Source organism: Bombus pyrosoma, linkage group LG5 (assembly GCF_014825855.1).
Source record: "Bombus pyrosoma isolate SC7728 linkage group LG5, ASM1482585v1, whole genome shotgun sequence".
NCBI lineage: Eukaryota > Metazoa > Arthropoda > Insecta > Hymenoptera > Apidae > Bombus > Bombus pyrosoma.
Genome location: NC_057774.1, coordinates 7,547,812 through 7,574,410, shown reverse-complemented (window position 1 = coordinate 7,574,410; position 26,599 = coordinate 7,547,812). Strand labels below are relative to the sequence as shown.

Below are 26,599 nucleotides of genomic sequence, written 5' to 3'. Positions count from 1 at the left end.
CTGCCAGAACGAATGCGTTCGAACAGCCGATGGAGCAATCCGGTCGTACCTGAGTCTCTGGAGGATTCTTTTTCAAGGATATCGTCCAAAACGCTGCGCTGCCGTTTAACGCGATCTAGAAGAGCCTCGAGCTCTTCGTCGACCTCTTCATCACCGCTTTGAGCAGCCTTCAACGCGCTCTCCCTTGATACCGATCTTTCCAATATTTTCTTCGATTCCGTCGAGTCCATTCTCTCTATTTTCGAGCTCTGTCTCGAAAGTCCATTTTGTACAGATCCTCGACGCTCTTCCACGTTCGTCTCGACAACTTTTTCCGCGGTCGAATTCACTCGTTCGATCTTTTGCTTCGTCAACTTGCTTTCCTCGATCGTAGGAGTCTGTGGTTGCTCTAGATCCACGGAGGACATCTTCCTGAAAGAATCACCGTTCTCAAGGACAGCGGATCGGGGTAGCTTTACGCTTTCCTGTGTCACTTTCTCCGATGGCAACTCTTCCAGAGACCGTTCCTCCATGATGGTTTCCGTGATTAACGAAGCTCTGTAAGGTTTCGCGTCGTCTAGGAGCTTTTCGTCAGGCAGACGGCCGTTACCATTGAACTCTTCGTAGGATCCATTCGTCAACTTCACGTCTTCGGATAATTCAGCGCACTGCATCACGTCCTCGGTGCTGACGTCTCTTGAAATCGCCTTCAGAGTCGACTCGTCGTCCGAAACAGAAACGATCGACACACCACGGTTCACCTGAAGCCTCGACCTGTTATCCTCGCTGGTCTCCGAGAATTCCTCGATTAACACGCCGTTTTGTGGTTTCTGGACGGATTCTTCTTGCACGCTGTAGCTATAGGTGGCAATCTCTTCGACGCCAGGACCGTCCGTGTTCGTTTCCTGGCACTCGACCTTTGTCGCGGTCATCTTGCTGATCGTGTGGCTCTCGTCGGGACCTGTGAACGCTTGGACTGGTCACAACAGCTCTTTTGACTACTACCTACTAGAGAGCAGAGACGATCCGTGCTATTCGACGACTTTCGCGACGATCTGTCTCCTCTGATCGGTAGAGGAGCTATAGCCACTCGAAAGCAGTTTCACTTTGATCGAGGCTCGTGAAATCTCTGGTCGGTGTGGCGTTATTTTATGCTCTCGTGCGTACGGATTTTGTGACTGACGTGGAAGATTTTATTCGAAATTGAATCGTTTATCGATTTTATAGAAATTTTTGTGGTAAACGAAAATGGTAAATATTCAAGCTACATCTTTTGTTTGGATATTCTTATAGTTCATAGAAAATAAAATAGAATCTTTGCTTCTCAATATGTTTATATGAGTCGTTTAGAAGCCGCAGAAGATTAAGTTTGTCAAAATAATTGTTACTTAGTATCGTAATTTTTGTTTTAATTGCTTTCTGAATTAATTCAGTCACAAAATTCCCGTTTACGACGATGGTTACATGAATGTAAATAGCGAGTAGTTGTTCAGCGTGTGCGAAATTTACCTGTGAGTATAGCTTCGTGGGTCGTCGTGGAGGCCACGGAGATCGTGATCGTTTCACCCTGGCCCCGTATTACTTGGACGCTTTGTTTCTCCAGTTTCACTCGACCTGAATTTATCAGACATGTTTTTTGGGCTACGATTCTACGTCTACGATTAATCAGCCATCGTTTTAACATCAATTAGCATATCGGCAAGGCTATTCGTATTTTTTTATATCTTGCCTTTCGATCGTGTCAGCGATACAAAATTAAGCTCCTATCGCAAGGATTTCGATGGATTAGAAAAAGGAAAAAAAAATTATATACGTATATGATGTTAACAGAAAAAAGAGGATATAACGAAGCTCGCTTGCTTTGCGTCTTAAATGTATACTCAAACACAAAACGCACTATTTTTATCTTTCTACTCCCTTGAATAGATTGAGAAAGGAAAAAGAACGACCAAAAAACGCGACACGTTCTCTTGGAACGTTTCAAAAGTCTTACCAAAATCTTGCGACATCGCGTCGATCGCAGAAGACAGATTTTTAGAGCTTTCAAGCGTTTCAATAGCAGACTGACTATAGAAAATATTCTTTCCCTGTTACACTCGTTGTTACAGTGTTATGTGACGATCGTTTGTTATCGTTTCGTTTAGACGATCGTTTCGATTACCTTCCGATCCGGATTCCTCCGCGCGTTCCTCCTTCGTCTCAATCTCCTCCTCCTCGACTTTCTGTGCTTTCGTTTCCTCTTCCTCGACGCTGATCTTTTCGACGGTCTCCTTCTTCATTTCCGTTTTTTCCTCCACGCTTTCTTCCGTTTTCGCTATAGAATTCATACATTTTGGGATTGTTTCAGAACACAATGGGACATATGGGGACATAGATGAACTCTATGAAGATTCGTTACAAACGTATGAAATAGAATAGGCAACGTATGATAGTGACAGTAGTACAGGTGTACATACAAATACGTCGTAAGAATGGTTTTTTTGGTTTTATCAGAAGAAAAAACAACAGAAAACACGGAAAACATGAGATACATGTATAAGGGGACAGAAACAAGAGGATAAAGGTACGAACAAAAGGTTCATGTCAGTGTCGGATTCGTGACGCGAGATTATTCTCTCTGTGCTTTAGAGATTATATTCGTCACATCGGTATGAACAACAAACCGAACATGAAACCGTACCTTTCCTTAAGTACTTACTGAATATGGGGAAAATCGAACGCACGACGATTCGCTGGCAAGTTTCTCAAAAATGAAAAATGTATAGGGGTATGCGAGGCGTTTGATGAGCTGCCCCATCAATTCTGTTAATTCTGGAAAATTCTAACGTCAATAAGATCGAACTTGCCGATTGTCTCTTTGAATCTTTTTCTTTAATAACGAGTAAAGAACAGGAACGACGGAGCAGCGCAACAATCGAACTCTATTTTATTTACAGAATAAGAAAAGCTGTTTGGATTCTTACTCAATATCATAACTTTGCTCTTGCTAGTCACGTAGCCTAGCTCGTTTTCTGCTCGAACCTCGTAGATGCCTGCGTCTGAACCTTTCACTAAAGTCACCGTCAGATCGTAGTTTTCCTGTCGCTTGCTGTCCCTCGTAATTTTAATTCTCGCGTCCGTTGAAACCTCCTTGCCATCTTTGTACCATTTCACCTCGGGATCTGGCGTACCGGATACTTCAAAGATCAGTTTCAATGTATCGCCTTCGTTGATTCTTTGGTCGACGAGCTTCTTCAACAATTTCGGTCTGGTGTTTACGATTAACGTAGAACTGCTTTTGACTTCGCCAAATTCGTTCTTCAATTTGCAGGTGTACGTTCCTTTCATTTCAGCTTTAACTTCGGACATGATTAACTTGACGAAATTGCCTTCCTCCGTGCGAACATAGTCTTTTTTCTTTTCCGTGATCTCCATGTCGCCGATATACCAATGGACGCTCGGTTTTGGGCATCCACCGATTTCTACCTTGAACTCGATGTTCTTCGTGCCCTCGTTGACTGTGACGTCGTACATTTTCGTTTTGAATCGTGGAAGACCATTCACCTGGAAAACGAGAAATGATCGTGATTATTCTAAGTGTCGTAAATTAAGTATGAAAAGTAGTAATCTTCTCTTATTTAAAAAATAGTTAATATCGTTTAAAAATGACGCTGTTCTATTCACCTGGATTACAGTTTCATCAGTGACAGTTCCATGATCGGAGGAGATTTCCGCCTTGTAATCTCCTGCGTCCTCGCTTACTATACCAGTGATCTTTAGAATGAATGTCTTGCCCTGCTGAATCATTTTTATACGACTATCTTCAACAAGCAGTTCTCCATCTCTGTACCATTTAATATTAGCTGGCATCAGTGAGTCCACGTCTATGGACAAGGTAAGAGTGCCTTTTTGATCTAAAATTTGTGGTTCGCCTAATCCCTTCGTGATCTTCGGTGGACTTAATACTTTCAACTTCCAAATTTCTGTCGTCTGATTGACTTCATTTCGTGCAACAATCGAGTAGGACCCAGCATCGTCCAAACGAGCGTTTCTTATTGTTAACTTATAAGTTTCGTTGCCTTCTTTAATGATACTTATACGACCGTCTTCCCGTAATTCTTGGCCATCCTTGTACCATTTAACTTCTGGTGCTGGCGTGGCTTCGATTTGCACGAGCATCGTCAACGTTTCGTCGATGATCACAGACATGTCAGTTTGCTTTTTCGTGATTTTTGGCGCAGACTTTACGATCAGCTCGATCTGAGTGGTATCTTCGCCTAATTCGTTCTTTGCTTTGATGGTGTAGGTGCCTGCATCCTTGGCAGTGACGTTCTTGATTACCAAGGACATAGATTCTTCATCCTCCCAAAGGTACTTGTATCTTCCACCAGTAACGATTTCCTCTCCATCTTTGCTCCATTTGATGTCTGGTTTTGGATATCCTCTGATTTGTAGTTCCAACATGGCAGATCCGCCAGCACTTACTTCCGAATGCCTGGCTTCTGAACACAGTTTTGGTTTTTCTGGATCTTTCAACAGCTGGTTTACCGCACCTTGCACCGTTAGTTCTGCGCTGCAGCTAATGTTACCTGGGTTTTGAGTTTTTTTAATTAATACAATTCTGAAGATATTTTTTGGAGCATAATTGGTCACTTGAAGATCATGTTGTGATTGTGTCATACAACATGGACGTTTAAAGTCTAAAAAACCTATGAAATTATTAAAAAATGGATTATTACCTGTACTAGTTTGCGCGACGCAAGTGTAAAGACCAGCATCCTCAGGTTTGACATGTTGGAATACTAAAGCCAAGGTGTCTTCGTTGTCCTTGAACAGTACTTTGAAGCGTTCTTCTGGGTCGAAAGGTTTTCCATCGCGTAACCAGGTGAACTGGGGTTCCATGCCAGGTTCGAGGAAGTCTTCAGGAAGGTATAACATTTTATCATCCGATACAGTTACAGTTGCCTCGCAGGAAGCTTCTCCAAATCGATTCTTCGCGGTGCATGAATATTTGCCAGCGTCCTGCTTTTGGACGTCCGCGATTACTAACTCGTAGAAACCTTTGTCCGCCTGTTCGGTGACGATCTTTACACGCGGATGATTCACATCGATTGAAACATCATCTTTGAAGCTGTATTAAAAACAAATTAAAAGACATAAACTAAACACATTCTTCGAATATCATTCTTTGTTTATAACTGACAAAATATAGCTTACAATTTCATCTCAGGATTAGGATCTCCTTTCACTTTCACCATGAAACGCAGATAAGTATTTTCCAAGAGTTCCGTGTCCTTTAATCGCACCAAGAAGATTGGTGCGTTAGCTTCTGCTCTTGCTTTCTTCTCTTCAGGTGTCACTAAAATTAAAATTAATTAAATTAAAAAAGAAGAACAATTTTTAATTTTTACATGGTACTTTATCTATCATAGCATGTAAATGTCATAAACGTACGTTTTTGTACAATAAGTTGAGCGGTGCAAGTAGCCTGGCCTTCACTGTTCATAGCTCTAGCGATGTAAATGCCAGAATCCGACTCGAGAACGTTCTGAAGTTGAAGTTTGAAGGTTTTCCCAGTCGCAGAGGCTGTTAGACGATCTGCTAATCTATCATCTAATGGTTTGTTGTCCTTTAGCCATTGCACTCTTGTTGTTGCATCGGTGTGCAATAGAGTGCATTCGAAGGAAGTCGTTTCTCCAGCTATGTAAAGCAATGATTCATAAAATTGTTAAAAAGTATTGATGAATGAAACACAGGGCAAATTGTTATCGTACATCGAGTTGAAAAATTTATATACAATATGGTACAGTCAAAAATACTTGATCTTTATACAAAAGAATTGTAGGAGGTTCCCATCGGATATAACAGTGTCTAGAACTGAAGTAATTCTTGTTGCGTTCATATGCAAGAACGGAGGAGGGAGACTACTATAAAATTTACAAAATGGATGTATCGAATATCTTACAAATGTTTAGTATTTCACAAATTTTTGTATTTATACTTCATTTTGTCTGGCTGATGATCGGAAGCGTGTTGCGTGTGTAATGTGCTTTTCCTATATAAAAAAATTTCTATATAAAATAAAATACGTATAAAAAAGAAGATAATACAGCAACCACAGAAAGAACAGCTATTTGAAAAATGTAGACAATAAAGCAGATCGTGTTAAATCATCAAGTGTGCCAGTGTTCTAATATATAAAAAGAGGAAAATATGAAAGTGTGAAGTGTAACGTGAGTCTGTGATGTATTTTCGTGAATGATAGACAACATCTAGGATTAATTTGAAGCTTGACCAACCGCCTAGTGGAATGTGTTGAAGCAATTTTACTCAGCTGGCTAGAAGAAAAAATATAAGAAGAAGAACAAAGTAGAAACTATTCTTGATACAGTATGACAGAAGATTGATAGAAAAAAATGTGCAATACAGCGGATGATCAGAAAGTAGTCAAATTCTGTGTCACTTTACCTACGGCGCGTATCAATTCCACGTTATTTTCTGGTATCGCTAGAACAGTAAAAATGGATCTTATGTCACCCGTTCGAGCAAATTTCCTTTACTTGTAATCACATACTTTCATTCTCCATTGATAATCTATTGACCGTATTCCAATGAATTTATAAAATCTAGTACCGATTATACATATTCTTGAAGCCTTTATATGTTATTTATTTTTTAGTTACGAACTACTCTACATCTCTTAACTATATCTCAACTATAACTACTTTCATATCTGATCACTTACGTTCAACGTTGGATCCCTCGAGAGTCTTGACAAACATAGGTTTCCCTATTCCACTACCACTCTCGATCTTCTTGGTGTCCGACCTGGTTTCTACCGCACTGCCACCAGCTTGGTAGGAGCTCGCCTCCATCCTTACTGCGCTGCTCATGGATGATTCCATGTATGCCGCACTCTGGCTACTGGATACTGAAGAATACTCTTTACAGATAAATACAAACAACTATTAATAATCAATCAAAAGGAATTGCTTCAATTGTTCAGTTGCTTCTAGAAACTTCTGAAATTAGATTTTCTTTGTTATGTGTGAATTGATAGAAATTTTACTTAAAACAATTCATTAAAATTATTCCGTTCTTTTTAAAGAAACAAAAACTTCTCGATGAATCTAATAAAACTACCCGTTCTTTACCTTCGACAACTTTCGAAGAGCTGCTGAATCGACTGGAAGAATATCTTCGAGACATGTCTGCACCTTCTTCCTCAACTTTAGCTTTCTCCGGATTTCCTGGATTGTCTTTCTTTTTTTCGCCGGGATTTGGTCCCGGATTTGCTTTTTCTGGACCCGGGTTCGCTTCTGCCTTCTTTGGTCCTGGGTTAGCCTCTGAAGGTTTTGGTCCTGGATTAGCCTCTGAAGGTTTTGGTCCTGGATTAGCCTCTGAAGGTTTTGGTCCTGGGTTTGCTGTTGCCTTCTGAGGGCTGCCTGGATTTGCTTTAATTTCCTCCTTGATTTCTGGCACTTCTGTCAGTTGTAAGTCATCTGCAGCGTGTTCAGCGAGTGCCACCACGTCACTCGCGTACTGTCGAATTTCTTTCAGCCAGTAGGCCTTCACTAGATCCTTATGGGCTACTAACGTAATGGGGTAGGCTGAGCTCGCTGGATTGTGTAGTTCGAAAGACCGTATGTCACCTGGATGGTCCTTCACCTCTACTTCCGGTAGCTGAGATTGACATTAGATGATAAGTAGATAAATAGAATAATGGATGATTCTTTATCATAATTAGTCTTATTGTTAACTATCCTAGCCGGGGTATAATTTCTTTATAGAGATCATATTGATTACAATAACTTCTTTACTCTAAGGATTTTACTCCATTTTTTTTACATGTTATTTAATTTCCATGAAAAATAATTCTATTATATATATTTATACTTACAAGTTATGATTTGCCTTTAATAACTTGTAATTTCATAATCATTGAAGTTTCTGATTAAGGAAGATTACTAAGGGTGAATACTCACTCGAATAATGTCTTTGAGGACGAAGACCGATCTGTCTTCCGATATTCGTCTGACTTTGCAGACGAGTATGCGAGCCTTAAAGAGAAATAGATACCTTTCCTTGCTCTTACCGTCCTTGTCAATCACCGTGTACCACTCCTGTCAATCGCACATCACATGTTACAGCAATTTATCAAAGTATATATTCTAATATGATCACGATCAATAAGAGTCCACTTGAAATATACTGACGTGTGTGAGTAATCTGCCAAGTTTGTGAATATTTCCTTTATACCCTTCGATATTGCTTATGAACTTATTGTCTGTCGCCCTATGAGGGATACCTAGCATCAACTCCAAAGCCTTTTGGAGGTCGTCGCAGTTTTCGCCTAGTCGGGTCGAATACTTCACCAGCTCCTGCAAACATCATTTAAATCATGTAGAAATCTGTTGGAAATTTTCGAATATAAAACAGATGCTATTCATCTCTTGCGATTTTTCCAATCAAAATATTTGCAATGTGAGTCGAAAATACATCATAGTCTCAAACTGAAATTAACAGTATTGAGTTCACGAGCGGTTGAAGACTAATTTTTCATTTGTTCAGTTCAATAGATCTTGCGTGCGGTTTTTCTATGACAGAGAGGCGGCGGGAAAGATAACACGTCGTGAAGATGACCCGTTTTTAGCTCGCTAAATCCGTACTGCGCCCACTCGTTCCAACACCACGACGAAGCGTTCTGTTGCCGCATTGCAACTATACCACGACGAACTTTGTGACTTCCCTTGATCTATATCCAAGCGTACCGTATCATGGAAGTGAAACGATGCCATTCAGGTCGATCGAATATTCGACAGATCTCGAGCGCAGACGCGATCGGATACGGTAGCTTATCAAATGTTCCAACGATTGTAGAAATCCTTTATGAATATATTATGTGTGTTAATCGAGTATGATAGTCTCGTCACAGCGCTAATCTCAAATTATTTCGCGTAAAATACTTCAAAATATTCCGCATAACACATACGATATAAGCATAAAAGTTTTCATGGTAACTGTCCAAGTACTTTCGTAAGCTACTACATAACATGAAAATAGAGTCTTCTTTATACATTTTACCTTTGCAAAATAATTCTTCGATCATTTCGGATAGAATCGTTCGAATTACCTTTTCACAAATACCACGGACGAAGTCTCGAGTTGCATTGAACTATCTCGAACAGGTTTGAAGATATTTTGAAAAATAGTTTAACTCAGTCGCGTTACGTCCTCAGCGCCTCTCGTCACCTTTATGTTCCGGGCAACCGGCCCAGACCAATTTGTGGCTTAAGCCAAAGGTTTAAGGTAACAAACCAAGATTATATGTACGAGCAATAACACGATCGCTATCGATCACGTGTAACCTATTCTTCCGTGCCATTTCACGCGATCCTCTCGATCAAAGTTGTCCACCGAGTTTAATTATTTTCTTTCGTTTTCCTATTATTTTACGGGGATGGCATTTAAATTTTTGAAGAAAGAGCCTCTGAAATAATAATTATTCGTTTGGAATGCGTTTTCAAGGCGAATCGGGAAGTATTTTAGCGCCGGGCTAATTTTATCTGACAGATTGAAATTTCGACGCGGATATAGGTCACGTGCGGATTCTACAGGTCGTCGTGTCTCGCGTCACCAGTAGGTCGATTTTTCCGTTTATAGATATCGACGTAATACAAAAGTTTTCCTCTCTCTTTGTCTCTGTCAATTTCATATTCCAGTGAAAATAGAACCAAGAAACACGTGTATGAAATAAAAGAGAAACTAGATACACGACGTAGGAATTCGGTGATTCACTTTCTTCTCTGCTGTTACAACAAAACGGAGAAAATAGAAAACGACATTATACGAACGTATAATGCACGTTTCTCGCGATTTTTCATTGTCCCGACAGTTTATCAAAAGCGTCGAATTTATCGTCGAGCGTCTAATAAACGTGTTTGAACTATGTTCGAAACGATATCATGCGAATAGGGACATCGATACCGAGCTTACGCGTCGAGTGTCCTATCGAATTTCAGCGAAAACTTTATACGAAAATCAGCGATGCGGGTGCAAGTTCGCGCAAAACTGCTGGAATGCTTTCAAAAGATACACTAGCCATGCTGTATTTCTGTCATAACACCCTTGAAATGTATTTTCGATCTGGATCCGTGTTAACAATCTTCCGCCATTCAGCGCGAGATTTCGTAAAGAATGGATAAAAAAGCGGGTTAAAGAGCAACGTTACCTTGAGCAGGAGCTGGTAGTCGTTTATGCGTTGTATCGGAAGTTTCAAGTGTTCCGATAGGCTTTTGTCGTCACGGAGAGTCTGGCTCAGCTCCTGTAAATAATTACATTTTTCCAAACTTTATTCTACGTCGTTTTAAATAACACGTTGCGCAAAAATATTGTCCTAAGATTTTTGTATAATTTTAAACACGTTAAAAAGTTCAAAACGTCCAAGATCCTTAAACACCGGCGTAAAGGGTTGAAAATATTATTTTTTTCAAATTTGAAAATATTATTCGTTCAAGATTGTTCGTCGTGGAGTAGAAAGAAGATAAGAGATCGATCGAAAATTGGCAATTGTAGTTTCTCATCGTAGAACACCGAATTGTTCGACGCCGTAATTCGACACCAGGATGAAGAGACGCGTATTTTTGGATGCGACTGGATTTTCCACGCAACTATTATATATTTCCTGTCGATCAGCTTAGGCAAATCTAGGGATATAGGAGTTATATATCAAGGTGGAGAATATTTTTGATTAATAATTTATTGATAGTTATCACGCACCTTTGCTACTCTATTCGAAACTCCGTAACTTACGTGTCTCCTACTATCGAAAATTCCAAGTAAATCATCTGTCACATGTATCACTGACACTGTATCGATTAAATTAAACGAATTTCGTAACAAAATGTCTATATCGATCTTCACAGTATCGAAGCATTTACAAGAAAGAACGAAGCAATTCCAAAGATCATCTCGAAGGCACAAAATATCTCAAGGAATCGGAAAGACCTTGTCTATAAAAATGATAAAAAATCTTGTTCACCAAAGAATAAAATTCCTATAGAATCGTAAGTATTCGAAGGAAAGTGGTTCACCAACCAAGAAGTTGCAAGGTCCACGTTGAAAAAAATTGTAGAGGGACGGTGGAAGGGCTGACGCACCTTAACGAAGGTCAAGGGAGGTAAACACCGTTGTTCGTGTTTCGAGTCGTTGGTTCGAAGAGGACACCGTGGCTGGTCGCAGACTGGACCAGGTCTCTGCTCTTCCACCGATCCTCTTTCTCGAGGGGGATCCACAGTCGGTGGTTACCGAAAAACATTAGTCGGGAGACCAATACAGCCACGGCTATACTTAGACGCCGCACCGGACGAACTCGTGGACTGACCACGCACAAAAACAACGTGAACAGTTCTATAGATCGTCGAGAACTTTTGCTTCACACGCACTATTCTGATCTTCTTCCAGAAACTAGCAAGAAGACAGAGAATCTTCTTTGCTTTTGACGTAATTGACTTGTGCGTGGAATTCTGAGGATTCAACTTGATTTTTTGATACATGGAAGAGACGTTTAGTGAACGATGTTGGTATAGAACAATTCTTTTTGAAAGAATTATGTCCTTAGAACGTACAGTATAAAAATGGTATATCTCGACTTAAGTTATACGCATTGTTTTACTATTTATAAATTCTGTAAACAATCTTGCATACGTATATTTCAGTGTGTAGAAACCTCTTCTGTTTTTCTTCTCATTAAAAGAATTTGCTAATTTAAGACTATAATCTTCTACCACTGTGACGATTAGATACTGCGAAGAACGTATTCGTATAGTAAATTAAAAAATCAAAGGATAAATTCAGAGAATGAAAATTAATAAACGGAGTGGAAAAACTTTTGTCATCGAGTGTTTTAGTCCTAAAATGAATCAAATGAACATATAATTGCTTATTTCTCAAACATATCTTCTCTATATCAACACCTTAAGCAAGAGGATGGTAATAAGGATAAATCAAATCAGAAAGAGAAACTTGTGGACAAGTTCGAGTGTTACAAGTACAAGTAAGCTACGAGAAACCCTAATGTACCTAAGATGTTTCACTTTGAAATCGGACACGTTCGGCAAGGTAATATCGCGCAATCTAATTTTAATTTCGGGTCATTAAATGATATTCATACACGACAGCTATATCGTATGAAAATCTCGCGGTGGTCTTGAGTCAAGTTCTAGAAATAACGGGGCGAATCACGAGAAAAAAGCGAGCAGCATACTTGAAATAATAAAGTACTCTAATACACTATGCGTAGTATACCACCTACGTTTGCGTGTTGGATCATCGCTCTTTTATTAATTTCGAAACGAAAACTTTCTTCTGTTGTTAATCATTAAGCTTTCGATGTTCTAAAATTCGAATCGAGAGTCAAAGTTCGCTCTCATAAACATTTTTATCTGGACTGCGGATATTTGTTTACATAATTTCATATTTTTATAGATGTAATTAAAATGAAATCTAAATAGAAAGAAAAGAAGCAATGTGAAGGCATGCTAATAAATTTTGAAACAAGAATACAGTACAATTTGAAGATCCATCGGATCGACGATGTACAGCTGAGACACTCGAGGCGTGCAATTCGTTTTTTCGTCGAGCAGAGATTACGGTGGCTGCTGTCATCGTGTAATGACAGCAACGGTGACGTCGTCAGCCGATAACGTGGCCACTTTCTTCCTTTTCTTTTCGTGGCACGCGTCTCGCCGCGAGTCTATCGTGCATAAGTAAGAGGAGCGAAAGATGTTCCGTCCGTTAAGAATAAACCAAGCTATTTCGAGGGCTGGATAGACGCCCGCTTACCCCCCGCTCGTTATGTAATTGCGAAATTTTCTTCGATTCATGCAAACGTGTGCTTCAGTCATGGAAAATCCTTGAACTCTGATCCTCATTTCGATTACGTTGTCCTTTATTATGTCAAAGATGGTCTATAAAAAAATAATTCTTTTTCTTTAAAAAAAAAAAGGAGGAAAGAAGTAAATAAAGTATGAAAGGTGAATAGAGCAGCGCAACGATGTTTTATAAATAGTAGGAGTTTATGTTCTTACTTATGGAGAGTAATCTTAAATTATCAAAATGCGTAGAACTATCTATAGAACATGTCAGTAAAATTGTCATAACTGCATTATATTTGGAGCAAACGTTATTATCGACGTTGGCGTCGCGACGCCAAACTATAATGTCGATGAACAGAAATCTTTCTTACCATCCGGCTCTCTACTATGAGTAGGATAAGTCCATTTTACACGTCTGTTGTTCGTAATTTCTGCTCTTGAGTTAATAATAATCGCGTCAGTGAATCGTATTTAATAATCGAGTTTCTTTTATCAGCAGATTATAGAGATATTTTACTGAATCTTTAATTAAGTGACTGACCTCAAAGTAATCTCGTACCGCGTCGTTCATCTGAAGGAACTCCTGGGCCGCCGGTTCGTCTCTGCAGTAAGCCACATGTTTGTCGAAATCCCTTTCCTGAAGCCACGAATAATTTAAACATCAAATTCGATACAAGTCTTTACAGCATATTAAGATATACTTCGGCAAGATTTTCAAACTTACCAATCGTAGAAAAGTCTTCCCCAGCATACGTGGCTGATCCGCATAATACTTAACACCCTCGATCAACACCCTGCCGAACGATCTAAGTAAGGTACCGATTAATTTTCACGCTAAAAACACACCATGCCTACGTGCTGAAGGCTGCGCCCTTCTCGGCTTCTTTTTTCAGTGCGACATATAGGGTGCAACAACATTAAGTTACGTCCATTAATCCTCCATGATTTAATTACGCCAATATAGTTTCTTCTATGCTGAGATTAATCCACGAAAAGTTACGTCCAGTGGGAGGTCGTGAAATGATGATTAATTAATATTGGGACGGGGCACGAGTGAATTAATACATATTTTATTTTCTAGTTGGGCTAGTAAGGATAAGAATCGAATTTTCTTTAACGAGAAACGCTATGATTAGAGACAGCCGTTCAGTGAAATCATTCTTCCTTATAACGTCTGACTATAGATGAAATACTCTACTGAAACGCTGGACTTGACGCAAATATTACGCGCGAAATCACTCTCCTTATATCGTTCGACTATAAACGACGCACTCTACTGAGAAATCGATCCAAGGAATATACCTCGTGTTTCTATGATAATACACATTCTTATAACGAAATATACTTTTGGAAGAATGAATTGACACTGGCAGAGTCAATCGAAGCGTGCTCATAAAACGATGACAGAAGGGTGCTCAAAACTTTTGAAAAAGCAATACCTTGCTGAATTAAACATACAATAAGATTAACTGCCACGAAACACACGATCACACAAAGTATGCACATCGTTATCAGACTTACGTTGCTCACACATCGTTTCGCTAAAGAGAGAATAATGTCTTTGATGTCGATTTAATGACGAGCATGCGTGACGTGTCTTGTGTGTGCATGTGTTTCTTTTCGCTTTGATTCTAATGAAGAACATCTGTCGTGAGTTGTCGCCATAGTTTGCGAGTAGACATTCGAATAACACTTGTGTCGGCTCAAATAACAACAAAGCAACGTAAAACGGGCTTGATATATCAAATGGAATTTGTAGAGAAAGATCGTGTCTCGTGTGGGGCCTTTGTAACGAATGTTCAATCCGATTGTGTCGCAGTGAATTTCTCCCCTTGGCCAACCTGGTTCATCGAGTATACGTACGTATTGTGGAAGTCGGCAATCTGCTTCAGATTTGTGAAGATGATATCTTTGTTGTCGCGTACGATCCGTGGAACATCCGGATTATCGAGGGGTTTCAAGTAACGTTCAACGACCTGTTGAAGATCTCTGCCAAATTCTTCCTCGGTTTCCACCAGTTCTTTCACTACAGCTCTAGAGAAATCGATCATTGATATACAAAGGATATTGTTAGAGAGGAAAGAATTACTTACTCTCGTCGATATTGAGAGTCTTCCGGCCGATGTCCAAGTGCTGAGTCCTCGCTGAGGGCCGTTTGCATCAAGATGGACATGGGCAGCCATCCTTCCCTTGAGTCTGCTGTACGAACATACACTCTGTAGAAACGAATTATTTACTTAGAATATAGTCCTGTATACTTTCTTAATATACTGAGGTATAATATAAATCTTTAGATTTAGAAGTTAAGATATATTACCGACAGCAGAATTTATTGGTGAATTTAGAAATTAGTCGACTGCGTTCTCCAATGTAAAAAATGACTGAATAAAGGATATCCAAATGTAGTTTGTTTTTGTATCAATATTGGACATTCTTCGTCTAACAGATATCTTTTATGATGTATAATTTTGTGCCAGACACGTCAAGTTCATGCGGTTCATATATTTTTGCTCTTTGATATCGCAATATTCTAATTACTTCTAATAAAGAATAAATTTAATGTCATATGCATTCGATTAATTCGCAAGAATTCGAGGTAAATTTAGTCCAAACATATTCTCATCGCCGGTAGTATAATCGGTTCGCTTTAAATGGTACTGATAAATTCAAGGCTTAATGGATAGAACGGGCCGCCAACAAATTTTGCGTTCTGCTGAATGAACGACGAATACACGCATACAGAGAGGCCTGTCGCCTTAGTCATTAAACTTAAATTTAACTTTCCACACCCACACATTTCTAACATCTAGCTATTCTTTATAATACATAACGAAGTATATTTTGATCTGTGCAAAGTTTCCTCTAATTAATCGCATCTTTCTCTATTTCCATCGCAGGAATAAGGAAGACTTCCAAACGTTTCTGTTTATCGCACAAAATGTACCTCTTCATTTATCTAATCTTACATCTACATAATAATTTCTGATAATGAATTTTTTGCAACTGTCAATTATTAATTTTCACGAAACTTTTACAGAAAGCAGTTTTCCAAAAAAATATTTCACCCATATTTTCTTTTAGGGAACGAAGAATGTATTTTCCTCGATATTTCGAAAACTGGTAGTCAATGTTAAGAAAATTGGTAGCTAACATTGGACAGGGAGAACTCTTTTCAACGAGCCCTGAGTCGACTCGATCTCCTTGAAACAGACGTTTGGTTTATTATTTTATAAAGTGTAGGAAAATGCACAAAACGATACAACTGAGTCGATTTACGTGGTCAGGTAGATGTAGTAGATAGTAAATAATTCGCGATCCATTGAACGAGGCCGATGCCAAAGTGGCAAATCAAACTTTCCGCTTGAACCTCACCTTTACGCGAACCTATTTTCAGAACTGGCTGGTATTTCGCCTTCGTTGGAATCAAGCGTTTCTGACAGTCAAGTGGAGCCAGGCGTTATGCATTATGCAATTGGAATTTACTTTGATGCAATATTTAACGTCAAATCGATGGTGTATTTTCTTAAACCTGACAGCTATTAGTGGCACGACAAGCGAATGCTCGTGTTCTCGTTGAATAGAACATCCTTGAGATTAGGTCAACGATATAACGTTACGTATTTTTCAAACTGATCACACCCTTTTAACCAATAATTTATAAGCATGTCGCACGATTTCGAATCTATCCTGGCTGACAGCCAATCATTAGTACTTTACCGACGTATCATCGGTTTTCGAGACATTCATAAACGTTTTATCTTCGTTAACGTCGTCCTAAATCATCGCGATCCGTAGATGACAGTCGAACGTACCGAAGCAGAGACCGCAGGTATTAATATCGATTAACATTCCTTATTTTGTTGCAAATGAAACATAGATGAAAATTTAGATCTTTGAAAATCGTTGATTACTTTTGAAAAGTTTCAATCTCAGACGAAGGATAGTATTCTTCCATTTTTAACTCCTCCTTATCGTTTTCTATTCTTATATATGGTTCAAAGTATTCTTGGATTTTTAAATTTCACCTATGACATCTATTTAAACAATATTCAAAGTGTCTACGAATATTAAAAACTAGTTTCGAATCTTTTTCGAATTTCCGGAAGCTTGAAATATTAAGAGAATCGAAGACAAAATGAAATCCAAGAATTGTCAGGAATCTAACGAACCTAATAAGACAATCTTCGACATAAAAAGAATTTGAAGAGTTACAAATATTTCTAACTTACTAACTTACTATTCATAACTTCGATAACTTGCGTCTGAATGATAAAACGCGGAAATCAGCGATTTCTAAGTGAAAGAGCAATAAAGGTGGTCGAAGATCCGCATAATAAATGTTCGTGTAATAGAGGGTGCGTTTCCCCACGAAAAGCAAACAGTTCGTGCTTGATAATATCGTGACCACTTAAACAACCGTTTCCGTGTAATCTCAGGGGATGAAATACGATGAGTTCATTGGCTTCACCGTTAACATAATGTTTGGAGACTACTATTTGACCGGAGCACCTGTCGTTGCTATAATTTCGTGCACGGATTTAGTCGTCCACGTAAATGCTCCTTTGCTTTGGATATTTCTCGTTCGATGGAAAATTTCCGCTTTCCATGCGTTTCATTTGCCTGTCACTCGTGGTTTTGATTTGGATATTTAGATCTTTCGTTTGTATTTAGAGGTTGGTCACGCGTAAATTCGAATTATTTCGTCCAGGTGATCGGGCGATCGTACCAATAAATGTGAAAGCAACAGCTCCATTTAGTTTCTGAGTGGCTGTTGAAGAAACGTGATTTACTGAATAGGCTGCACCTGTTTGGCGTATATTTCAGTCACTCGTACACAGCTTTAAGGGACAGCGATGACGCGTCCTTGGCTCTTCCGAGTTCAATGCAGAATTGTTTCAAGTTGACGATTTCTATAGAACATCTTCTTAGATTTATTTCTCTCATTGTTCGATGAAGATATTCAAGTTCTCCTGCGCTTTGTGATTGTCGATATTCTTTTTATAGCTAAATATGCGATTCCTCCAGATATTGCAGCGATCTGAACATACAAATTGAGAAGATTCGAACGATTTCGTGTTCGAGGGAGAGAAATGGTTTCACTTCTTCATCATTCTAGAACTCGTTTGAAACGAACTCTTTCTTCTTTTCATACTGATCTTCTCCAGCTACAATCTCATCGTGTCCTCTTTCCTTCTCCCAGAACTCAATTTCATCGTACAACTATTAATATTTCTTTTCTATAAAAAGTTGAAAGCGTGTATTTTTTTTATATCTGATATCAGAAATGTAGAAAATCTCGAAATAAAGAGATAATTATTTTCTGAATCGTTTATTCCGAATTCTTCGTCATCTTACGACACAGTCAAAGGGCTGATACTTTACCTCTGGAGGCTGTTGTCCGAGGAGAACCTCGGGATGCTTCTAGCACGGGGATCTGCGTACTTTCGACGGGGTCGAACCGACAATTTGTGCCAGGCAGCGGAATTGTCCAACATTTCGCCGATCTCGCCACCGATTTCCAGATCAGGATCCAACTTGATCTTTCTATAACACGTTCAAACGTGTACACAGTGAGATAGCCCCGTCCATCGTGCTCCATTTCTTATTTTATTTCCAGCTTCATGCAGACTAAACATCATTTTCCATTAACCGAAGCGAATTAGCGTGTTCGTTAAATGAAAAGCAAGATCTCGTTGCAACGGGCTCAACCTCGTTTAGATCGTCAGGCATTTGCGGTTTCTTTGTTACTTGGTTTGCTCAGCGTATTTATAGCGTGTACAAGCGAAGACAATTCAAGATCGTGTTTCCACCGTTGTGTTCTATTGTCAAAAACAGTTTGATTATTTTAGACTGGAGGGAGGGGGAGGGGGAAGAAAAGCGATGCAACATCACCATGGGCTACATACTTTTACAGACGAATATTTATATTTTCTGGCGATGTGAATTTTCTGTTATTCATTTTCTCTGAATCTTTAAATACCGTTATGGATAGTTATCAAAGTTTATTTTTAGATTGTCAAAATATCACACTGCGACGTATATAAAAGTTATGGATATGGAAAGTGTACATTTGCCGAAACGAACAATGCAAAATCGCAACGACCTGACTATATCGAGCATTATTCTCGTCGTGCGACCCGTCGGGTCCAAAATTTTCCATTTGCTTCGTATCCAAGGCACTCGTCGACGTATTTTATAAACGCGAGAGAAACGCACCGGCGAAAACGCGTTTCGCGTAAAAATATCGCCGCGAAAATAAACAAAGGGGAGACGTCCACGGAGTGATCTTTCACGTTTGACACGTAAATTGAACGTGCCTTAATTTCTCCCTCGTGTCTTCAGCATTCGAATGCGTTTCTATTAATACACACGTGCAACGTTTGATCGTGCATTGTACAGGAAAATCTTCCATCGAGCGTTTCCAGCTTACGATCAGAACACCATGTGATTTCGCTTCATTCTTTGTCAGAGGATCTCTTTATTTTCTCAACAATTTCCGTCGGCGATATTAGTTTCTTCTTTAAGAATTATAAGCGCGGGAGAAGAATTGTAGTAGCTCTTAGTCAGTTTGGAGTCCGTTTTAACAATGTATGTTTATTTAGTTTTATGGAAACAACGGTGCACTCTTGCTCGCAAGTAACGATTAAGAATTAGTAGTTGGCAGTTATATTAAAGAAATCCGAAAATATATTATAACTATCTTTCTTCTAATATTGATTAAATGATTCATCGATACTCGATTGACGAAGAGTTTGTTGAAGTTGTGAGTTGTATTAACAGAAAAGAAGAAAGATACGTGTACTATGATATGCGACCACTTCTATACTTAAAATATTCTATCTACCATTCCAACAATTGAAGAAATCTAATGTTTCCTCATCTTCTTTGTATCATCTTACTTCTTCTTCAAATTTAACTTTATTTCATAACAATTCGTACAACTTATACAACCTATGCAACTATATAACTTCAACATTAAAAATCGTCTTGGAAAATGAAAAAATTTTAGATTGAACATTTGAACTAAGAAGAAGAACGGTATTCCATCCAACACATGCAGCTTGCAAGCGTAACAACGTTGCAGTTAATTGCAGCCACTTTGATTCGCAACGTGCCACTGGATCGTTCGCCATTAATTAGAACAAAGTAAACTGCGTTTGGTAAAAGTGACAGATAGCACACGGTATCGGCATCGTTTGAACGCGTTAGACTATATACGACATGCGGCGATGATTATTTTCAGCCCGGGCGCACGTTGCGTACACGGAAATAGACTTTAAACGCGAACGAACGGTCGGACTTCGCGCGAAGTCAACGTTCCGCCAGCGAAACGATCGCGTGGAAATTTGTTTGTCCGTCGATTTTATGAAGCTGGAGGTTTCGCTTACTTGGCCGGGTCGGCGTACTCGAGCGCCTCGACGATGTCGCCGACGTTCACGGAGAATCCATCGGTCTCGCTCTTGTAGTCCTTCACCACGATGTAGTTGTCCGATGATTTCTGTAACAGCGCAATTTCGAAATGATTTTACTAAATGATCGATTTACTAAATGGCCACGCGTTCTATAGTTTCCTACAGTTCGTTCGATCATGGTTCGGGTGTATGAAATGTTTGGAAGGTTCGAAGAATATCTGTTTTCAAAGAAAGTAAACTTTTGGACGATCTTGTTTGCACAGTGACTCAATTCGAAATATTAATAGGACTTGTGAATTTTGTAGGTTGAAAATAGAAATAGTGGTTTCTAAAAAACACCTGTTCTAGAAAAAAATAAGAAGTTAAAGTTTGTATATCTTATCGTGAAGCGTGCTGTTTGTCCAGTGACTTGTTTGAAAATAAATACAAGATGAGCGGTGTTTAATGGCAGAAAATAGGACTACAAATTTTCGTGGTACACCTGTTTTCGAAGAACGTTAGGGGGACAAATTTATCAAAATCTCGTCTTATCGTCCTCTGTTTAATGTAAAATTCTATTTCTCATTACGTTACCCGCTCAAAGCAATTGTCCTGAAAGTTGCTTAATCTCCTCAGACTCGGCGTATTTTCTCTGCTCCCAGAATATCCAAATGACTTATCAGACCTCGACAGTACAATGCCATTACACTCCTGTCTCTGATAAGTTCCAGTACCGGATCCATCGAGGCTACTAGCCATCGAGATGGTCCCGTACGTGGACAACATTTCAACATCCATATCCTCTTCCTTCGCAACGGGACAACAGTACATGGAAAATCGATGCGCGGTTGGACGAGTGAGTTGGAGCGCGGAAAAAACGTGGAGTGGTTCAAAATAATGAATTCCATCCTCGTCGAGAACCGTGTAAGCCACTTCTCCAGTTAAAACAGATCTAGAAGCTTCTCTGGGTACCACAGCTTGTATGCCTTGTTTTAAAATCATAAAAATCGACGATGGCTTATGGTTTCTTCTTAAAAGGAATTCTTCCATGGCTAAACTATTGTCAGACTGAAGCAGAACCGAAGGTACGTCGGCTGACGATTGCAGAGGACCTTCTTCGGGTACGATCATCAAAGCTGCGCTCTCTCTGACAAGAGTTCTCAATCGTGGGTCAGTTCTGGCCAATTCTGGATCGCTACACAACTGTGTTAAAGCGTTCATAAACGGTGGCCTCTCTTCAGCTAATTTCCTCATCACTGTCAGTCGTTTTAAAACATCCAGCGTCACTCTGTCACTGGCTAGGGCTCGCGTTGATTTTTCGTCGCTGATCACTGCCAATAAGCTACTGGCGATATTAGACATACCTAGAGCTCTGGCCAATCCTACAGCCTGCAGAAGCATCTCTCGAACGTTTTCTCCCTCGTCGTTCAATAATTCTTGAACGTGAATTTCACTAGATTCTCTGACTGCTTGAACGATGGCCTTGTGAACAGTTTCAGCCGCTTCTTTCTCCGTGACAATTGCGGAAACTTCTTCAGATACTTTTCGAAGTACCCGAGAGACTAATTCCGGGTCGTTTTTAGAAACTGTTCTGAACGCCGGGCCGACTAGATCTGTACCGTGTTCTTCCTCGAGAACCATAGATAACCTGTCCAGTACCACGTCTTCTTTCAGAGACTGGCTGCCTACAGTGGATTTCAAAATGTCCACTTTATTGTTTTTACTTTCTAATAACTCTAACAGAGCAGACTGACACAAGTTACTTCGATTTTGGGGAACTAGAAGTATCTGCAGGATCTCTTCCACAGATTCCTCGATACTAATATTCCTTTGACGTAAAAGGACATTGAAAGCTTCGCTGATGGAAGAATAAACGAAATCTTGTTTAGAATCGTTACCATTTTCCATAGACTGACTGGTGATCGCCAGGACAGCGCTTGTCATTGCTATTTTCACCGCGTCTTTCAACCAGTAGCCACCTTCGTCGTTTTCTCGTCTTTCTTCGTTTCCATTATCATTCCTATTACCATTTATAACGGGGGGCTTCGTACCATTCATCAACTTCGATTCGATGTGATTCTCCTCCAGTTGTTGTTCCTGTTGAATCGCAATATTTTTAGCTAGTTGAGCCACAGTGGACACTATCTGTGCCATTTTCACTGCGGTGGTACCATGTAAACCTAGCTTCTCCGCCATTACGAGAGCTTGTTCCAAAGCTACCGCCTTTGGATCTACATCAACATCCACAGCTGGCAAATCTGTGGCTACTTTTCTTCCCACGGACAAACCAGCTTCTGATAATTGTCGAAGCATCCTTGCATCTATGCTAGTTTCTCCCTGATGCTGAACATGAGCATTGTAATGCAAATTCTGAGGCCTGAGTAATCTTAGTTCTTCAGGAGTGACCTCGAATCCTTGAACAGAGAATTCTACCTCACCCTCAGGCGTGTCAGTCAAATCTGGAGCTACGAAACGAGGACCTTCTTCAGTTTGAACTATCTGACCTGGTACAAACGTCACACCCAGTTCTCCAGACTCTACTACGCGACCTGGAACGAATCTTGGTCCCTCGGGCGTATCCACCACTTGTCCAGGTACGAATCTAGAACCTTCATCGTCCGTGGAAATCACCTGACCGGGAATAAAAGTGGGGCCAGCTTTAGTTTCGACGATTTGACCTGGTACGAAACGTGGCCCATCCCCAGTCTCCACGGTCTGGCCAGGAACGAATTTCGCACCCGTTCTAGTCTCCACCATTTGACCAGGAACAAACTTAGGACCGGTACTGGTGTCGATTACTTGACCTGGAACGAATTGCTCACCTTTTTCTGTCATTACTATCTGACCGGGTAAGAAACCATCTTCCGTCATCACACCAGGCACAAACCGAGGTCCGTCTTTCCCCCCCTTCACTAACTGACCAGGAACTATTCTTTTCCCTTCGGGTAAATTTCTTTCGCTCTCTGGATAGAATTCTACTCCTCTGTCGGTTTGCACCATGTGACCAAAGATTTCGCTCTGTTGGATAGAAACGTTGGTAGTTTTCGGATCAACAGGCATGCCAACAGGCCCAGCATCGTAGAACACAACCTCGTCAAACGTACTAGCTGCAGCAAACTCGATTCCGTTATCTGTTATCCTAGTTTTTCCTGGTAGAAACTTTTCACCTACTGGTGTCCTCACTACTTGACCTTCCACGAATTTCTGTCCTTTCGGAGTATCCAAAGTCATACCGGGAACGAAAGTCGAACCTACTTTAGTATCTTTGACTATACCAGGCATGAAGTAACTTTCTCCAGAATTAGAAGTCACGTATTGTCCCGGTACAAATTGTGGTCCTTGACAGGTTGGGATCGTCTGACCTGGAACGAACTTCGTTTCTCCAGTCAGAGTTTCGATAGACTGTCCAGGAATGAATTCCCACGACTCATCGATCTGTACGCTCTGTCCCGGGACAAATATCTGTTCTCCATGATTGTCAGTGATTGTTTGACCAGGCATAAATCGAGGTCCATCAGGAGTAAGAATGGTTTGACCAGGAACGAAGGTCCCATCTTTCGACACTTGACCAGCGACAAATTTTGGACCATCGTCTGTTAGAACAGTCTGACCCTGAACGAATCTGGCTCCTTCGTTGGTGTGGAAGGTTTGACCCTGAAGGAATCGATGACCCTGTTCCGTGGCCAGTGTCTGTCCAGCTATAAATACGGGCGTTTCTTTGTTATCTTGCTCTTTCAAGTTGAGGATCTGTCCAGGGACGAGAAGAGGGCCGTCAGGAGTGTTCACGGTTAGACCAGGAACGAACGCAGGACCCTGAGGTGTTTGCAGCGTCTGGCCAGGTACAAAAATAGGTCCGTTCGGCGTCTGCACTGTCTGCCCGGTGATAAATCTTTGCGCGGATTTGATGTCTAATTTCAGACCTTTCACGTTGTGCTGAGTCGTCTCCTTTCCCTTGCCCAGGTTTTGCACCAATTCCGGGATTTCTTCTACTCTCGGTAGCTGCTCTATCGCCTCGTCACCAGCCTGTAGAAGCTTCACGTTTACGTTAGACACCTCTTTCAAGTCACTGGTTGGAATATTCCGTATGGCCGACTGCAGAGCCGCGTCGGGTTCTATTTTCAGCGACGTCAATGGCTTCACGATTGATATCGCCTCGAATCCTCCTGTGCTCTCTGAGATAGGGCTAGTGCACGAAGACGTAGCACTTTGTTCAACGATTTGTGGCTTTACTTTTATAGGAGTGGGCAATTTGTCCACGATTGGTTGCATGGATGCTTCATTAGTATCCTGGAACGAGTTCCAATCCAAAGTTTCTGGTAGAGACTTCTCTGCACCCTTCAGAGGGCTCGTTACCGAGATAAAATTACATGCTCTGCTTCTAGCCTGCTCCAAGTTCACGTTTTTCCATGTTTCTTCCTTCGTTTCCTCCTTGAAGCTACGAAGCTTCAGTTGCTTCGTCTGCCTTAGTTCTTCCTCTTCAGCGGCCCTTTCCTTCTCTTCGAAAATTTTTTTGGCATAACTTAAACCAGCTTGTCGTTTTCTCTTTCGTTTCTTAGCCTCGGCCTCCAGTCTCTCTCTTTCCTTTACCACTTCCTGGCTCGGTCCAAGCCCATCGTAAAGATTCTCAAAATCCTCTAAATTCTTGAAATCCACCGAAACATTCTTCCCTTGTTTCAGTCTGAACAAAACTGTGTCGCAGTCTCTGGATAACATCACGTCCTTTACATCGCCATCTCTGACCGCAGCCTCCAGTCTGGATGGAAATACCAGGCTGCATCTTCTTTCTCCCACCGTGTATACGAACTTTGCCTGTTCCTCTTCGACAGGGGGATGTTTCGTGTTTAACAAGTCTCTTAGAACTCTCTGTTGTTCTCCTTCTCCCTCCAAGATAGGGAACACGTAGCGATAGTCCTTGAGGATCACGTGTTTCTTCTTCTCGCCCAGGACGAAGCCAGCTGTGTAATGGTGCGGTCCTAGACCGGAAGCGTTTGTTATCTTGCATTTCGATTTGTCGTGGGCGTGGACACCCAATAAAACTGGAATGTAATGATGAGTAGGCAAACCGTAGGATTTGCCAGTGATCCGACAGAAACGTTTTGCATCAGCTGGACTGATCGGTGGTAAAAGAGGGAAGTAATTTGGCTTAGGGAGGCCCCTGCTTCTACCTGTTATCCTGCAAAAGGACATTGTTCGTCTCCACTTGTGGAGCTTCTTAAAGATTCATTTAATCGATTTTCTTTATTATTCTTCGTTAACTTTGATTCTGTTTACTTTTACTTTCTCAATTGTCTTGTACCTTGTTTCCCTTTCAGATATTCGACGATATTTTCATAGTTCAAGTTCAATGTTGTACAGAATTAATAGATTATATATAGAATGGTATACAAAGATGCTCGCTTATCCGAAAATGTTAGGAAGTCTTTGTTATCCACGCCAATTGCTAGAATCTTGGCATTTCATCCACGAGAACCACGGATTCTAGCGTTTGATCATTCAATCGCGACTTCCCCTTGGCGTTCTCCTTGCTCACGTCAGTTAGCGAGTCCAATGTCGACGCGTGAATCAACAGTTCACATTGTCCCCTCCTCGCCATAATTCGTTCACACGGCGACCGACGAAATCTCTCGTGACTCCGGTCGAGTACCACGCGACTGGCAAACTTCATGAATACTGGCGGGTCTTCGCCGCAAATATCCTTTATCTTGCACGCACCTCGAATAACTAAATCCAAAATCCCCACTGTGTCAAGATATCTTTGAAAAGGTCGCAGTTTCCTTGCCAATGAACTATGACGAAAATATTCTATTTTTCTCTGGTTTCAATTACAGAGATCCTCTAGGAGCTTCTTAAAATAAAGAGCCTCTGCTTACTTGCAAAGGTCGTTTATGCGAATTCTGCGTTCAATTTCTTCTCGAGGATGATTCATACCACTCATCTAGCAAACTACGGCCCGATCCAAAACGATTCATTTGATTTATCTAGCAAATACGATATCCGTTGATCGATTAGAACGAAGGTGATTCTTGGAGCTGGTAAAACAAATCTCGTAAGCTGCTTGGTTCTTAAGCCGACGCGTCAATGTGCATGGACTTATTTTTACCGTAATTTCTCTTCTCGAGGTTTCCACGTCGTTTCCATCGTGTGCTCGTTAAAAAGTATTTCGTCGAACCCGAAGCCGGTGGCTCGTGCCTCGTCGTCGAGGCACGGTTTATTTTTACGTACGGGATGCCTACGAGGATTCCGTGGGAGCTGTTCGTTCGTTCGTTTCGTCCCCTGGTAGCTGGCCAATTCGGTGATTTCCTCGTCGTAGAAAAGAGCCACTTTTTTCGTGGCGTTGCTCTCCCTCGAGGCTCACCAAAGTGACCCCTTCGTGCA

General features: G+C 40.6%; 1 protein-coding gene and 1 long non-coding RNA gene across 9 annotated transcripts in view; both read right to left on the bottom strand.

Annotated features, from left to right (window-relative positions):
• LOC122567689 (obscurin) overlaps positions 1–26,599 on the bottom strand; it is a 45,843-nt gene that overhangs the window by 9,252 nt on the left and 9,992 nt on the right. For 2 of the 8 annotated variants that reach the window (XM_043726538.1, XM_043726539.1), the window contains exons 4-23: positions 20,222–20,331; positions 18,216–18,377; positions 14,927–15,049; positions 14,697–14,867; positions 13,558–13,639; positions 13,375–13,470; positions 10,190–10,282; positions 8,175–8,339; positions 7,944–8,081; positions 7,113–7,641; positions 6,704–6,901; positions 6,427–6,465; positions 5,413–5,658; positions 5,176–5,317; positions 4,698–5,089; positions 3,643–4,547; positions 2,943–3,522; positions 2,141–2,293; positions 1,489–1,593; positions 50–940 (exon numbers count right to left, since the gene is read on the bottom strand). In XM_043726538.1, coding sequence (XP_043582473.1) covers positions 50–940; positions 1,489–1,593; positions 2,141–2,293; positions 2,943–3,522; positions 3,643–4,547; positions 4,698–5,089; positions 5,176–5,317; positions 5,413–5,658; positions 6,427–6,465; positions 6,704–6,901; positions 7,113–7,641; positions 7,944–8,081; positions 8,175–8,339; positions 10,190–10,282; positions 13,375–13,470; positions 13,558–13,639; positions 14,697–14,867; positions 14,927–15,049; positions 18,216–18,377; positions 20,222–20,331 — 5,320 coding nt within the window. Of the gene's footprint in view, positions 1–49; positions 941–1,488; positions 1,594–2,140; positions 2,294–2,942; positions 3,523–3,642; positions 4,548–4,697; positions 5,090–5,175; positions 5,318–5,412; positions 5,659–6,426; positions 6,466–6,703; positions 6,902–7,112; positions 7,642–7,943; positions 8,082–8,174; positions 8,340–10,189; positions 10,283–13,374; positions 13,471–13,557; positions 13,640–14,696; positions 14,868–14,926; positions 15,050–18,215; positions 18,378–20,221; positions 20,332–20,818; positions 25,562–26,599 lie in introns of those variants that run through there. The other 6 variants (XM_043726530.1, XM_043726531.1, XM_043726532.1 and 3 more) reach the window with 6 other exon arrangements.
• LOC122567705 lies at positions 10,294–13,365 on the bottom strand. The gene is made up of 3 exons (XR_006316865.1): positions 11,056–13,365; positions 10,738–10,970; positions 10,294–10,664 (listed from the first exon to the last, which is right to left on the bottom strand). It is a non-coding gene; the product is annotated as an uncharacterized LOC122567705 (long non-coding RNA).